The 12,812-nt window shown below is 35.8% G+C and overlaps 1 protein-coding gene across 7 annotated transcripts in view; it reads left to right on the top strand.

The window, feature by feature from the left end:
- Positions 1–12,611, top strand: part of conu (Rho GTPase-activating protein conundrum) — a 203,797-nt gene extending 191,186 nt beyond the window's left edge. For 6 of the 7 annotated variants that reach the window (XM_070212785.1, XM_070212783.1, XM_070212780.1 and 3 more), the window contains exons 5-9: positions 10,641–10,729; positions 10,784–11,059; positions 11,112–11,670; positions 11,734–12,252; positions 12,307–12,611. In XM_070212785.1, the coding sequence (XP_070068886.1) occupies positions 10,641–10,729; positions 10,784–11,059; positions 11,112–11,670; positions 11,734–12,252; positions 12,307–12,462 (1,599 nt within the window). In that variant the 3' untranslated portion in view covers positions 12,463–12,611. The remainder of the gene's footprint in view (positions 1–10,640; positions 10,730–10,783; positions 11,060–11,111; positions 11,671–11,733; positions 12,253–12,306) is intronic. The other variant, XM_070212786.1, reaches the window with a different exon arrangement.
- The last annotated feature ends 201 nt before the right edge of the window (positions 12,612–12,812 follow it).

Below are 12,812 nucleotides of genomic sequence, written 5' to 3'. Positions count from 1 at the left end.
TTTTATTACTGGTTTCTCTGCTCCTTCTCTTCTTGTACTCGCAACTGAGACGCAGCGAGTAATAAGAACGAGTATTTAACAGAGCGATAACAACTTAAGGCGGTACAATTCAAATATTTTCCATAAACAAAGGCGGAAGGAACACACGTAGATATCTTGCAACTCGGGCTCGTTGGGGGTTATTTTATTTGCTCGCAGCTTGCTATGCCCCGTCTCATAGCTAAGTAGCCCAAGTTGCGAGTTCTACGTATTTCCCTCACATATTATTTATATAAACAAGTTACGACTAAACAACTAGTTTTTTACCTCGTTAAGAGGTGTTTTTATTTGTATATATAAGCCACAAAATGAGTTTTTTATAAACACAATCTCTAGATATGTGCGTATGTGTGCATTGCAGCTGACTAAGGAAGTTAGATTCGCTTAAATTAAAATTAATGATAAAACTGATATCCTTTTGCTTGCGAAGACATTTTTTTTAACGCCCACAATCGCCCACAAAGGATTTTAAAAGGCGTTTGGCGCCTACATTTTTCAAGATTTTAGAAAAGTAAAAATGCAGTTTTATGGTGTTCATCAATACATATCAAAATGTAGAAAAAATTTTTCAAATCGGTTATGCCCGATCAAATTTTTCTATCTCCATCTCCCTCGCACTTCCTTTAGCTGAGTAACGGGTATCTGATAATCGGGGCAGCCGACTATAGCGTTCTCTCTTGTTTTAAATTCAGTTGCATTGAAAAAATTCCAAAAAAAGAAATATTCAAATCAATTGATTCTCTTGCCTTCCTTACACGTGACTCATATTGTTTAAACAAATGGAAATGTTTAAACAATTTGATTCACGGCATCCCCTTCCATCTGCCTTCCTTATTATTAAAATTACTCTAATCAAGGTGAAAAATTAATGAAAACAAAAATACTGAAACAAAATATCAATGGTAAAATGCAGTAATATCCAATTGCCTTTCTTGATGTCTTTTCTTAAATTTGTCAAATACATAAAGCAAAACATTTCTTCGTATGAATATTGGTTTCCCTTTTAAGAGTTGTCTACTGTGGATACCTTCCAAAAACCTCCCGTTAGCGAAATTGCAAAGAGTATTTGGTTTCTTTTCGATACCTATAAAAAATATTTTGTCTATATTTTTTTTAAGAAAACAAGTTTTTTTTTTAGATTAACACGCTAATCAATTACAATTACAATCAATTACATGCTCATCCCAGTATGACATAATATATTTAAACAATATGTTTTGGACAAAGTATTAATGTTGTGTAGAAAATTTGTGCAAGGATTTGTGTCGAAAAATGAATTTGTTTGTTTCCGTCCTGTGCAGCTGTTAACTTACGCAAGCAATAAGAATTTTAGGAATATTTTTGCGAAAATTATTTTGTATGGTTCTCAATAACAAATTCCTAAGTGCGATCGCCCATAAACCTGGGGCCATTCAATCTCAGCCTCAACCGCAGCAGAAAACTAACAACATGAACAACCTTAGTACCAGGCCGCGGACCCTTAGACCTTTGGCAGTGTCCGCCAGTGATGAGGTGCATGTTGCTCACCCGTTAACTGTGGTTAAAGAGGGTGAATGGAGCATCGTTCGTAAAAAGACGAGGAATATTCGAAAAAAACAACAAAAAGCGTTTAGTTGGAGAGGCCCCCAGCTGTAACGATTTGACAGTAAGGCAAGCAAGAAATATTTGCATGTCGGTAAATTTGCAGTTGACACCGTGCTAGAGGTGTTAAAATATGTGGCTGAAAAGCTTAATGTGGCCACTGAATCTTTTACATGCTTTAAGCTGGTCAAATTGGATGCTGACTTGTCGGCTCTTAAGTTTAAGCTGGGAGTTCCTGGGCACCTCCTGGCAGCAGTCTTCAATAATAAATTCTGGCCAATGTCAGTTAAGGTGGGACATTTCGTTCAACGAGAGAGGCCCAAAGCGGATCACGTTGATCTTCGAATTCCAACAACAGAAGAATCTTCTACCCCCGTAAACTCCCCTTCAAAAAACTCCCAATATTCAGCGTCATTGGCATTGACGTCTGTTGCGGGTTCTTCGTTTCTTATGGCCGCAATTCTCAACTGTATTATCAACAACAACGGCAGAAGCGAGCGGTTAATCTGCTTGCTCTCTGCATCCATCTCTCTCATCAACTCACTCACCAACAGCTGCATTCACAACAACAAAAATACCAGCTGATTTTGCCGTTTGCTTTATGCCCCTTTTGAACTGGTACTAGATGCGCTCCCACAAAGCGCTCTCCTTGGAATTACGCTTTTTTTTCATCGGGCAGCTCTTTACATTCAGTTGTTTACGTCGTCTGCCGCATGGTGGAACTATACAAGGTGATCTCGTCGCGAGAGCAGCCCTCTTTTGAGGACGTTATTTGTGTCAGTCTCTATCTAGCTATCTCATTCTATGGCCTAAGAGAGACAGAGAGGTAAACATTTTTAACGTCCTCAGCAGAGCTGACGAGACCACCTTGTATAGTTCCACCATGGTCTGCCGTGTGTGATGTGTTAAGTTCTCCCGCATGCGAGACATATGCTCGTAGCGTGCTCTTCGGAGTGGCTCTCTCTTCACCTCCCGCTGTATTGGCGCAGCATACCATAGATCGCAGTGTGCTCTTCAGAGTGGCGCTCTCCTCACCTCCCGCTGCCTGGACGCAGCATCCATTATCTCGCAGCGTGCTCTTCGGAGTGGCGCACTCTTCGCCGCACACTACCTTGGAGCTGTGGCCAACACCTGGGTGGCTCAGCGGTTTTAATGGAGTATCACTCTAGGCTACACTGTTGGCAACGTTGGATTGTAATACCATTTATGATCCTTGGGATGATGATCTCAACCCACCAATACGTATTCGTACGGAATCACTGCGCCGCGTTCTTAATGGATTCTACGGCGTTGGAGGGCAGAAGACTGTTGCTGCTGATTTCACTCTCCCGGATTACCGCCAGGCATCCATGGCAAGAGTTCCTGGAAAGTTGCCTAGCCGTAGAATTGGAAACCTTCTTAAAATTTTCTTTCAAAATTTATCTGGAATGAGGACCAAAACCCAATATGTCTTCATGAACACATCCAATAGTGATTATGACGTAATCATATTGGTGGAAACCTGGCTCAACCCTAACTTTAACGCCAACGAGTTCTTCGATGCAAATCTGTTCAACGTCTATCGTAAGGACAGAGACTTTAGCAAAATGCAGTGCGATAGAGGTGGTGGTGTCATCGTGGCAGTACGCCATACGCCATAGTGGTGTCATTCCTCGGTAAGCCTTGCTAATTGTGATTCTCATCATAAACCAATTTGCTTTAATATTGAATTTTATAATTTTTACCAACAGTTAATGTAGTTCCTATGTATAACTTTGATGATTCCAGCCTGGCTGCCGTAAGTGATTGCCTCGTATCTATTAATTGGATCTCTGTACTATCGGATGCTTGCATTGAGACCAATTATAATAATTTTCTAGCTGCACTCAAAAATACTCTGGATAGCATTGTCCCAACTAAGGTGCGGGGTTCCTATAGGCTTCCGTGGTACACTAAGGGCCTCCAGAAGTATATAAATTTAAGGAACAAGTTCTATAAAAGGTTCTTGATTACCCCATCCGGTGGATGGCGATAGATACAGGCAACATAAGCGAGAATTTGAGTTTTTTAACAAATTTTTATACAATCAGTACATTTCTGATATTGAAAATAGCTTAAGGTCCAATCCTAATTCGTTCTGGCGCTTCGTTAATTCTAAAAAGTCATTATCATCCATACCTTCAACTATGACATATAAGAATATGGTCGCTAACTCTGGGGCTGATATTGCCAACTTATTTGCTTCCTTTTTTTCTGCCAACTTCGAGCCGCTTCTAGCTGGAATAACCAGGAAGTCTTAAACAATATTCCAGAATTCAGTAGTAGCGGCTCCCTTGATATAACTGATGGGGACATCTCTGAAGCTATAGTTCACTTTGACGATTCCAAGAAGCCCGACGTTGATGGAGTATCTTCGTTCTTTCTAAAACACTGCTATACTGGCCTTCTTGAACCTCTTAAAATCCTTTTTTCTGCCTCTCTAGCTCAGGGAAATTTTATATCTAGATGGAAAATGGCTAAAATTCTAGCGGTCCATAAATGTGGATGTAAGTCTGAGATCTCCAACTACAGGCTTATTGCCAAAATAAGCAATATAGCTAAGCTGTTCGAGAGAATCGTAGTTAAAAAGTTATCTTTCCATTTAAGTGCCTATATTGACCCAAATCAGCATGGGTTTATGCCTGGACGTTCTACGACCACGAATCTAGCTATCTTCACAAAATTTTGTTTACAATCCTTTGAGTCCTATTCGCAGGTGGACACAGCTTATACTGACTTTGCCAAGGCTTTTAATAAGGTCTGCCACTCTGCCTTACAAGCAAAGCTTTCCAAGCTGGGCTTTCACTCTTCTCTTCTCAAATGGATAAACCGATCCTATCAGGTTGAAGTCAGTGGATCTGAATTCGTTAAGTGACACTTATTTGCTGCAGGCTGATCTAAGCAAAATTAGTTTGTGGTGTACTCGGAACAAACTGCCACTTGATCAAAACAAATGTCATGTGGTCCGCTATAGTAATATTCATTATCTATTATTTCAACGTATTATATTTACGATTACCCACTCCTTGCGCTGTACGAAATTATTGATCTTGGGGTCCTCTTTGATAGCAAATTCCTTTTCAATCACCACAATTATTACATCTTGCCCAAAGCAATACTGTAACGTTATACTGTACTGTTTAGGGACCCGTACGCCAGACTATCAGTGTTTTCTGCATTTGTGCGCTCAAGGGTGGAATATGCTTCATTTATTTGAAATCCCTCAAGCGCAGTGCATAGAAATATGGTTGAGCGGATTCAGAAAAAATATCTGCAGTTTTCACTCCAGCCGTTGCATTTTTCTGATCCATTCCCATCTTACTCCAGCCGATGTCGCCTACTACATACTTGTAGTCTTATAGTCCTTTCCTTTTGAGTTTAATTACCTTTAATGCCCCAGCCAGGAATCTCTGGGGCCCACACCTTTAAAGATTTTGGAAAGGTAAAAACGAAGGGCGTTCTATCACCTGTAAAATGATGGCCGAAATCGGTTTACCACAACTCAAGTTGGAAATTTAAAAAGTGTCAAAAACATGATTTACATTAAAAAAAACTAGTTCCACAAATAACAAAAAAGGAAGCTAGCTTCGACCAGCCGAAGCTTATATACCCTTGCAGATAAAATAAATACCTATAGTTCAATGCTCACTCTATCGGTTCAGTTCCAGGGATTCCAGATTCTGCGTGCCCATTCAAAATTTTGTTATACCCTTGCAGAGGGTATTATGATTTCAGTCAGAAGTTTGCAACGCAGTGAAGGAGACGTTTCCGACCCCATAAAGTATATATATTCTTGATCAGCATCACTAGACGAGTCGATCTAGCCATGTCCGTCTGTCCGTCCGTCCGTCTGTCCGTCCGTCTGTCCGTCCGTCTGTCCGTCCGTTTCTACGCAAACTAGTCTCTCAGTTTTCAAGCTATCGGGATAAAACTTTCCCAAAAGTCTTCTTTCTATTGCAGGTAGTATATAAGTCGGAACGAGCCGGATCGGAAAACTATATCATATAGCTCTCATAGGAACAATCGGGAAAAAAAATGTAAAAAAATTATATCTTGGGTGTTTTTGAACCTACAACATCCTACTTTTGGAAATGTCATTTTTTATCTAATTCTGAATTTCGAATAAAATTTTATCAAAATCGGACGACTATATCATAAAGCTGCCATAGGAACGATCGGAAAATTAATGGGAATATAATAGGAAATAAATTATTGCTTCGTTGGTTTTTATTGTATTCTCTTCTACTCTAGGATATAACTCTTTTTAAATATTTTCGAATTTCAATTTTAATTTTATCAAAATCGAACTACTATATCCTATAGCTGCCATTTAAACGAACGCAAAATTAATGAGAAATAATAGGAAAATTAACATTTTTGCGATTTGTAAATTAATAGGAATTATCTGCAAGGGTATATAAGCTTCGGCTGGCCGAAGCTAGCTTCCTTTCTTGTTTTTAAGTTGTCAAAAATCGAAACGCCTACTTCCTACAAAGCTACAATGAATTTTCTTATATTTGTTTGATTATTCCTATGGGATCCTTAAGATATAGTGGTCCGATCCGGCTCGTTCCGACATATTTACTACCTGTAATAAAAAAAAGACTTTTGGAAAAGTTTTATCGCGATAGCTTTAAAACTGAGAGAAAACTAGTTCGCATAGAATCGGACAGACGGACATGACTAGATGGACTCGGCTAATGATGCTGATCAAAAATATACATACTTTATGTGGTCCGAAACGCCTCCTTCAATGCGTTACAAACTTCTTACTGAAATTATAATACCTTCTGCAGAGAAATATAAAGGGGGCTTTTCTTAATCAGAAAGACGTACCTTATCGGAAAAAAATGTTTCCTTCATGACGCATGTGGGACGTTCTTTTACAAACCAAACAGATTTGGCCAAAAAAAAAATTTCACATTTTTGATTTGCCTGAAACTTTTTTTACTATTCGGAAAATAAGTAAACACGTGTATCAGGATTTGACCGAAAAAAAAAATATTTTTTTAGTTAAAATTTTTTAAGTTTGCCAAAAATTGTCAAATTTGAAAAAGTACCCCCTCATTGAAAATCTGTATCTCCGGTTATATGAATCCGATTGACTTCATGTCTTTTGCATTAATTCCTCTAAAACCTCTTCTTTCAAAATAAAATTTCTAAAAAAAAAGTTTTTAATTTCTTAAAAATAAAAACAAATTAAGATTAAAAAAAATTTTTTAACCATTGCCCCCGCAAAAAAAATATTTTTTTTTATTATTGTAATACTTGCGCCATATTGTTAGTTGCAATCGGTTTTTGTAAAAAGTTGGAGCCCCTTTTAATTTTTAAAATATCGAATTTGTTTTAACAAGGCCTCGGCTTTTTTCAATGAAAAAACCTCGCAGCATGTAGGTCTACTCTCTCACTCTTATCGGATCCTTATGGAATTCACGTTTTCTCATCGTTTACTAGTCCTTTAACAATTGTTAATGATTAAAAGTTAAGTTTTAAGTCTTTTGACAATTTCTGAATGACAAAAACTAAAAAGTCATTTTTTAATCTATCTATCTATCTATTTTCTATCTATTAAAAACGCACAATTATTTATTTAACCGTCCATTTAATAAACAATAATTTTAAAATTATGTTTCGTATTATTTTTTGGTATTTTAACAAAAATTATAAAATTTAATAAATTTTTTTAAAAAATTAAAAAAAAATGTACTAAATTACATAATACAAAAAAATAATGAATAAAAAAATTTTAAAATTATTGTTTATTAAATGGACGGTTAAATAAATAATTGTAAGTTTTTAATCAGAGTTTGCAAGGTTCGGTCAACCTTTTCAAAGTGTTGGAAAAAAACCTGTCACTAGCAACCCTATGACAACTGGGTGAGAGCTAACCCCTTAAAAGGGTTTTTGCTTAACAGATGTTACGCTCAGAGCAAAACCCTTTTTTTTTAGAGTTATTTCGGTTTCGGTTTCTACTGACTACTTTGCTCGGTCTGTTAAGGAAAACGGTCTTTTGTGAATGTATGAGTGTGTATGTGTGACCTGTTCAGTAATGGTTCAGTCGTAACATTGTTTTTTGATTATTAAAATTCAAAAGGGTAAGGGAAAATACGTAATGTGTATTCTCTAAAGCTAAATCTGTAAGATTAGCCCATTTACCATTAAATTACAATATTCTACATTTTAAATAATTTACGATTCCAAAACTCTACTTTTGGCATATCTTTTCTATGTAGTAATTAATAACCAAATCCACGTAATAAGAAGCGAAAAATTAGAGCTGTTTTTCAAATTTTGTTTATGTAGCTTTAAATCAATTCCTAACTATTTAAGAATATCTTCACAACATTATTTGGTTTTATTCAAAATATTTCGAAAGATTTGAAAGAACGCGCGATCCATTTTGTAGGAATAGGCTTGGTTGGAATACTTTGAGTCATTTTTTATCTTAAGACTTTATGGCATTTATTATTAAAGATAGTTCCTTATTTAGTCAATAAATATATTGAAGCAAACAAATAAAATAGGGTAATACTATGCATTAGCGGGCTTACCCCCGAAATTCGCAAAAAAATTATCCTCGATGGACCGCGATTTCTTAAGAATTTACGTGCAAAAAGAACTTGGCGGTCGGACATGGTTCTCTTGTAATTGAATTTCAAAGTTCCTGGGTTTGCTATAAAAAACAAGGGTGCTTTTCTCATATTTTCAATCAAAGTAATTACGTTTAAATGAGTTCCTATAAAATTAATTAATTGTTTAAATGAGTTCCTATAAAATTAATTAATTGTTTAAATGAGTTTCTATAAAATTATTTAATTGCTTAAATGAGTTCCTATAAAAAAAGTGTAGACTTTTGTCACATTTTTTTAATTGTATTTTTTGTCTAATGAAAAAACGTATGCAAATAATCATGTTATGAGTGCAGCGGGGTCTATAAAGGACATGATTGTTATCACAATGCTGTATCGAGATTTTAGTGACGGCCAGGAACGATCATAGCCATCAAAGGTCCCCCACCATTTTAATGCATTAAATAAAACTCAAACAATTTGTATCTTTATATTTATTTAAATAGTTTCAATGAACACTTTTCCGCACCACCATTGAGGTAAAGTTCCAGGCGCGTTTTTTTATAGTGGTGTCCCCCTTAGGCCTAGTCTACGCTTCAGATCCAAATATAACAAAGAGTCTAACTAACAGCTGAGTTGTTATCGAAGGTGTCCTAAAAATATATATGCGAAATTTTATGATTTATGTTAAATATGAAATTAAAGCATCGTACAAGTACAAATTAAAATTTGGCATGAAATTAAAAAAAAATCGCCGCGAGCCTTAAATGGACACTGCCTCTTTGTTTTCTTCTTTTTGTTGAAACTTTCAACTGCGAACCTTCGCCGGCATACAAACATTATTGTTCCACCGTCTTCAACCACTTTGCATAGGCTAAGGCAGGTTGGACAGTCGCGCTTGTCCAAAACTACTCCGTGATCTTGTAAAAAGCGGAAATGAGCTTTCTCATCCATACCGAGAAACTCTCCAAACGTTATTAGGGAAACTTGAAAGACAACTCGATTTTTATAGAAAGTATGAGAAAATCACCCTTGTTTTTTATAGCAAACCCAGGAACTTTGAAATTCAATTACAAGAGAACCATGGCCGACCGCCAAGTTCTTTTTGCACGTAAATTCTTAAGAAATCGCGGTCCATCGAGGATATTTTTTTCGCGAATTTCGGGGGTGAGCCCGCTAATGTATAGTATTACCAAAAATAGCAGCTAACCTAAATTCAGAATACAATTTTATATACATTTATATGTACAAAGCAATTTTAGAATTATCTTGATTTCCTATGTAAAATTTATGCACGTATCACAGCAGGCCTATACTTTCCCCTTTCTAGAGAAAACCCATTGTTTTTACTTTTATTTGACAGTAGTCTTATAGAATCCCTTTTAGGTGACTGTTAACTTAAAAGGGTCTCACCGAGTGGTTATTGAAAGACCGATTGCTTTGTTCGCTTAAGCCGAACGGTCGGACCGAAACTGACAAGCAAAACTAAAAAAGGGTTCCGCTCAGAGAAAGAGTTTGTGAGCAACATTTTTTTCGGTTTTGTCGAGATTAAACTGCCTCAGGAAAATCGGTTGACAGTTATTTGCAAGTTTTGTTTTTAATAGATTACTTTACTTTTCTTTTACTTTAATTTTTTTTTCATTTTGTCATTCAGAAATTGTCGACGTTTTTTCATTGAAAAAAGCAGAGGCCTTGTTAAAACAAATTCGATGTTTTAAAAACGAAAAGTTGCTCCAACTTTTTACAAAAACCGATTGTAACTAACAATATGGCGCAAGTATTAAAATAAAAAAAAATATTTTTTTTTGTGGGGGCAATGGTTAAAACATTTTTTAAAATCTTAATTTGTTTTTATTTTTTCAGAAATTAAAAACTTTTTTTTTTAGAAATTTTATTTTGAAAGAAGAGGTTTTAGAGGAATTAATGCAAAGGACATGAAGTCAATCGGATTCATATAACCAGAGATACAGATTTTCAATGAGAGGGTACTTTTTCAAATTTGACAATTTTTGGCAAACTTAAAAAAACTTAACTAAAAAAAATTTTTTTTCCGGTCAAATCCTGATACACGTGTTTACTTATTTTCCGAATAGTACGTGTAAAAAAAGTTTCAGGCAAATCAAAAATGTGACCCAATAAAAGGTGTTCGGTTTGTAAAAGAACCGCCTATGTGTATTGCAACTTTTTTGGCCGACAGCAAAAATTTGATTTGTTGCACGTTTTTGCGTCGTTTACATTACTAAATTATCTCTTCTTTTGTTTGTTCAAAGAATATGATTTATTACCAACAAAATGTTACAGTTGCGCTGTGAAATATCGGAAATGACTCCAAACAAAAAAAATTAAAATAAATCATAATAACAGTCCCTGATATACAGTTAATGAAAATTGCACAGCATAATTTATATATTTTAATTTTTTATATTTATAAAGGAATCCAGTACAGGCACACGTTCACGCAGTGCAACGCCAGATTCATTAGATTCCATACAAGTCGATGAAGTGTGGAGAGCCAATTCTATGTAAGATTGTTTTTATTTGACACCAGTTTTGAAGCTAAAATTTTATTTTAATAGACCAAGTTTTGTAAGTATTTTTGAAAATAATGATGAAACTAACAAGTGGCAAGGCGAGCAAACAAAGGGTAAACATTTAAAGCAGAACTTACGACGAACACCTAGCGCACCGCTTAAAAGTACCACCTGTCCACCAGATATATTTCGAGGATCTCATGTCCGATGTGATATACCATTGTATTCCGCGAATGGTGTGGAGTTGCTTGGGTATTCACGGATTGGAACTATACATTTGCCACGAAACCGGTCCGGTTCAGATCCATTTTGCTTAGTTGAGTGAGTATTTTAATTTTGTTCGTGTGTAAATCTATTTACTTTCTATTTTTAGGCAAGCACAAGGAATTCTATTGCGGGATTCACATACTGAAACTAACACGTCATCAGGGGATTCTTGTGATGAGTGTAGAGATACTTCACAAACAAAAAAAAAGAGTAAAGAACTGTTGAACTCTGATCAACAGTCTATTCGTCTTTCCCCCGTTCCGTTTGATGGCGTCAGCTTTGAAAGTATTTGTCGAGATACCTCGACTCTTAATTGCGGCGAACCACTAGATGACTATAATACTTCTTTACAGCTATTCACAGATATATTTTTTTTAACTCAAATTGACCTTAAACGTTTACAAACAATACTTTGGTTAGAATTGGCTACAATATTTGATCGTAACGAAGTATATTTGGATAAAAGGAAGCCTTTTAAGCGTCGCCGCAAAGAGGAGGGCAATCTTTTTGGTGTATCATTAAATGCTCTTATACGTCGAGATCAGCAAGTTACTGGCACAGACTCTACATTAGTTCCACTATTTTTGGAAAACCTGCTTGCTGAACTTCTGCACCGTGGCTCCAGAGAAGAAGGAATTCTGCGAATAGGTGGACATAAGCAAAAGGTTAAAAATATCATGTTATCATTATTTTTAAATCCTAATTCTATGTCTAATGTTTACTTCCAGACTGAAATACTTTATAAAGAATTAGAATCGACATTTTATCATAAACCGGAAAAGTTAGCTCATATTTTTGGGACAGCTACAGCTCACGAACTTGGAACGCTCCTCAAGCGCTGGTTGCGCGAACTTCCTCAACCTTTGCTTACCAGCGAACTTTTACAATTGTTTTATCAGTGCCACACACTTCCAAAAATGGACCAAAGAAATGCACTATCAATTGTATGTCAGCTGCTTCCACCTGAAAATAGAAACACATTGCGTTCTCTGCTAAGATTTTTAAATAATATTATTGATCTGAAAGATGTAAACAAAATGGACCTGCATAATGTATCAACAATAATTGCCCCATCTTTTTTTCCGCCACGTTTTATACACCCAAGTGATAAAAACAGCATTGCAGAGCAAGTCAAAATGGCTGCACAATGTTGCCTTTTGACAAATGTTTTAATCTTGCGTGGCGAAAGACTTTTTCAAGTACCAAATAATTTAATTATAGAATCCAAGAGCAAGAAAACAAGAATGGTATGTTTTGAATATGAGATAAAAATTCAGTTTAAATATATTGTGTTTTTATAGGTTACAAAGAGAGGTCTTCGGCGGGATATAGTTTCAATTAATAAAATAAGCCCTAAACCAATTGAAACCAACACGTCTAATGACAATCGTCCTGACTCTATAGTTAATGGTAAAATATTAACTAATTCAAGTCATGCCAATCCATTTGTTATTTGAGGTACATGCTGTTATATGGTTATTTTATGTCATCTTTGGCTATGTATTTACATAATTTTATATAAAAGAAGCAAAGAATTGAATTACATTATTATCTTATTTAATACGTCGAAAGTTATTGATAAAATAAATTAATTCGAGCTGAAAAATTGTGTCTTATATCAGATTAATAAGCTTTTTTCGAGGGAAACAATAGAATATAGTTATATACGGGGGTGTTACAGAAACCGGGGACGGATTTTGGGGACGGTTGGTTTAGAAAGCAACCGATCAAACCCGTAGGTGTCACAGAAATTCGAATGATTTCCTTTTTGGAAAGTTTTTCCAAAAACGCCCAGGGCTGGATGCAT

This window comes from Drosophila takahashii, chromosome 2R (genome assembly GCF_030179915.1).
Source record: "Drosophila takahashii strain IR98-3 E-12201 chromosome 2R, DtakHiC1v2, whole genome shotgun sequence".
NCBI lineage: Eukaryota > Metazoa > Arthropoda > Insecta > Diptera > Drosophilidae > Drosophila > Drosophila takahashii.
The sequence above is the reverse complement of the archived record's forward strand: the minus strand, read 5'-3'. Positions and strand labels throughout refer to the sequence as shown.